Source organism: Sinocyclocheilus anshuiensis, unplaced genomic scaffold (assembly GCF_001515605.1).
Source record: "Sinocyclocheilus anshuiensis isolate Anshui unplaced genomic scaffold, SAMN03320099.WGS_v1.1 scaffold908, whole genome shotgun sequence".
In the NCBI taxonomy this organism is placed as follows: Eukaryota; Metazoa; Chordata; class Actinopteri; order Cypriniformes; family Cyprinidae; genus Sinocyclocheilus; species Sinocyclocheilus anshuiensis.
The window spans coordinates 46993-50840 of record NW_015552588.1 but is presented as its reverse complement, the minus strand read 5'-3'; the positions used below and the strand labels follow the sequence as shown (position 1 = coordinate 50840).

General features: G+C 34.3%; 1 protein-coding gene across 1 annotated transcript in view; it reads right to left on the bottom strand.

The window, feature by feature from the left end:
* LOC107665481 (SPARC-like protein 1) overlaps positions 1–2958 on the bottom strand; it is an 8775-nt gene extending 5817 nt beyond the window's left edge. Inside the window, exons 1-3 of the mRNA XM_016456384.1 lie at positions 2833–2958; positions 1449–1504; positions 399–461 (exon numbers count right to left, since the gene is read on the bottom strand). Coding sequence (XP_016311870.1) covers positions 399–461; positions 1449–1502 — 117 coding nt within the window. The 5' untranslated portion in view covers positions 1503–1504; positions 2833–2958. The remainder of the gene's footprint in view (positions 1–398; positions 462–1448; positions 1505–2832) is intronic.
* Between the last annotated feature and the right edge of the window lie 890 nt (positions 2959–3848).

The following is a 3848-nucleotide window of genomic DNA, read 5'->3' as shown; positions in this document are numbered from 1 at the left end:
TCAGGCTCCTATATTTATGTTCAGTTATTTCACTTTAATGGCATAGAAAAGGACCTATACATTGCCATTAAAGTGAAATTTCTGAACCTAAACATAGGAGCCTGATAAAAATGCTCATTTTAGAAGAAATTTTCAGATGGCACTTAGATGCTTTTGCATCTGAACTCTTCATATATATATATATATATATATATATATATATATATAACAAAGTGTATAATTGTGTATAATTTATAAAAAAAATTTGAAATGTCAATTAGTCAATATTTTTTAAATATAGGCACATGGCTGAAAGAATGACTTGAAAACTATAGGAAACACCATTTAATGCAGAAGTATATGTGAAAGATTTTTTTTTTTTTCGGTCTGCGAGTAAATTCAACCTTTTTAAGAATCACCTGCTCTTTTGGAGTCAGCTTGTGTTTGACATGCTGATTTTTTCCATGTGGCTTACTTTGTACCTAAAAAAGAAAATAAATAAATAAAGCAACTTAGCCGTTTGTTTTGGTTTATGAAAGTTAAGGCTAAGCTGTCAAATTCCAGTTCCAGGTAGCAATAAGTAGACAGTATAATACCATGCTGAAGTTTCATGATGAAAATGTTCATTTTTTTTAGCATAGAGTTTGCATAGATGTGGCACACATGCACATGCCATTGCACATGATGTTCACTGCTTTATTTGCAAAACAAACTGTATTTACCCAGACAACAATCTTGTTTCAGTTGCACGACTCATACAAACTCATACCAACATGAAATTACATTGCTGTTCATGTAATCCTTCCAACTCAGTTGTTTGCGATTATCTATGGCTAACCACTCTGTTGTAATTTCCTGGAGGAATGCAGATATTTTGTCAGTGGAGTTTTGTCTTTCTATTGCCTGTTAAGTAACTAATGCTGAGAGTCCATTTACATTACATTCTCCTATAGCTGAACTGAAAAACATGCCTCGGTCTTATGATTTAAGTGAGGCATTTTGTCATTTTAAATCTACACAATTATCCTTTCTCCAGCTATGGGACTGTGGGATTGATTTACTGCCCAGCAGAACTCCATTTAAGAGTCAGTCTACTCCCATTCCAATCCCAAGAGTAAGGCAATGGAATAATATATAGCCATGTTTGTGATTAGCTGTGTCAAACCCTCTCTGTTGGCCTGGGTCATATATTACAACAGATTGCATTGCAGCTTACAATGTTCCCGCTGATTTATCTGCACACTTGATAACATTTGATTGACTCTCTAAAAGCTCCTTGTCTCAAATTCCCAGCATGCATATTTCTCATTGCTTGCATTTTGAACTTTATTCCTTGAAATATTTTCTTGGAAACGTCTTGGTGGTTTGGTGACTGATTCCATTTGGTTCTTTGACCTTTAGACATGATGATGTGGATTTTGATTGCAGGATTATAGAAATTTTGCAGAATATTTGGAGATTTTACTTACATATGCGGCCAGTGCTGAGACCAAAAAGCAGAAGAGAAACAGGCCTTTCTTCATTTCTAGAAAAAAAAAATTAAAATAAACAATAATATGTATGGATGTCAGCACAGTCCTGTGTCCTATCTTAAAACTTCCTGAAAAACTAGAAGTGACATGATGTCCCCATTCCCTATTCTTTCTATCTAAAAAATTCTGCTTTACTGCCCTCTGGGCCATTCTCACACAGGGTTCAGAGTTCTCCATCTGTATGCTGGACGTACTCCTGCCATGACACCCCAGCATAAATCAGCTGCCTCAGTTGTCATGGTAACAGGGCCCAGGAGATGTGCCCCACTCAAAAGTCACATTCAAAGTCCAGAGGGGCAAAGCAAACATCAGAAGCTACTAGACTGGAAAAAGAGTTGACTAAGTACACAAGCTTTTTGACCCCTCAGTAATTACTCACAAGTAAATTAATAAATTATTTAACATATTTTAAATCTGATATACTGTACAGTCATACATTTGTGTGAAGCACTAGTGATATTTTACCAGTAGGTCTTTTGGAGTGGGATACATTGATACTGAACTGACACGAAGCAGAGATCATAATTGTGAACTAATTCAATCATGAGCTTGTCAGCATCACTTCTTAATTATTAACATTTTTAAGTGAATTTTCATTTTTATTATTAGTCTATGTTTAAGTTTGAACTTCCATCCTTTGGTAAGAGTAGTAGTCACAATTTTAAAATGTAGCCGACTTATTTGGGGGATATCAAATTCATAAATTAGTTACCACAAATTACCACAAAGAACCCAGTTGTTCACTTTTAAGATGTTACTGTTGTGATTAGTAATTAATTGGTTATTCTTTATTAACTGGTCATAGTTCACAAGTAGTTCTCAATGAGGATATTTTTATTTAATAATTATCAAATATCTAATAAGGAACTACCTTTGTCCTAAATTTGCTACTACTTACTGCTTAGTTAATCTTGCTTCTCTATTAGTTAATAGTATTAAGTTAAGTGTTAATGTAGTACTACCTATTACTTCCTGCATAGTTACTTGTTAACAACGGACCATTATTCTAAAGTGTTACCTACTTGTGTTTTTTGTTTTAAACATGCACAATACATTTTCAAGAATGACTTAAATTACACTGTGCACATTTTAATTGGTGACTATTTATGTAAAATACTTTCAGAAAACAAACTTAGAATAAAAGGATTAAACTTGTGCTAGAAGAATCTCCAGCATTTAAAAACTGCAAATACATGAAAATGTACATTGTTATTGATGACACCAACACGATATGCATAATTTTTTTGCATTACCTTATTATTAATTCAGAAGTGATCATTTAATTAATTCAATTAACTAGAAATTGCAATTTGAGACTTACCTGAGTTGTGATAAATTACGAGTCACAGAGAGTCACAGAGAGTCACCGAGAGGCAGTCAGTCGAAGTACCTCTCACTCTCTTATGCCTCCCCCTCAGCACTGTACATCAGATGCCCTTCATCTGCACTGGGCCATTCAAAGAGACACAACTAACTGAAGCTTCGGTGGGGGGTGGGGAGAAACACAGAGGGATGGAGAGTCACTCAAAAACACAGTTACAATTTGAACTCACTTAAACATTAAAAATGTATTTAATGTTTCCAGTCTATTAACAATTTTGGATTCAAATTATTTAACATTTTATTTGAACAAACTAGTTATGTTTTCAAGAAACGTTTAAGACATCTATTTTATGTGGAAAACCCTCCTGATGCTTGGTATATTTTCAGATCTTGAAGCTATGAGCAGCCCGGGGACAGGGAATTTTGACATTCAAAGCTAAAAGCAGATATTAAAAGCCACCTGTAGATGGCGCTCAGTGTTTTTCCAGACCTTGAATCGTTGCCAGCTGGCTGTCATCAGAGTATTTTAATAACTGTGCACCTATTTTGGTTACAGAGTATCAGTTCATTCAGGTTTATTTAAATAAAAAAATATATTTTAAGACATTTAAATGAGTGTGTGCTTTTCAACCACACTGTACCCTAGAAAACAGTTTGGCTAGTTTTACAATAACGTCAACCATATCTATTCTACAATAATATAATAATTATGATAAAAATAATAATTATCTCCGTTTCTTTAAGATTCCCTTTCTCACATCTTTCTCACATCTACCCTTTCCACATCCACCTTTTCTCAGGAAATCTAATTATAACTGCAAGCAAATTCCACTCAAATTGCGAGAGCTGAATATTCATTAGTGAACCATTATGCATTGTTTTATATTTCCTCTGCACGTGGCGCTATCCGTAAATATCTCGGTGCTGCTATATGTGGGTTTTTCGGTACACTGCAATGAATATGATTGCCAGGAATGTTTGTAAAATGGAAATATTCCACTCTTCACCAACACG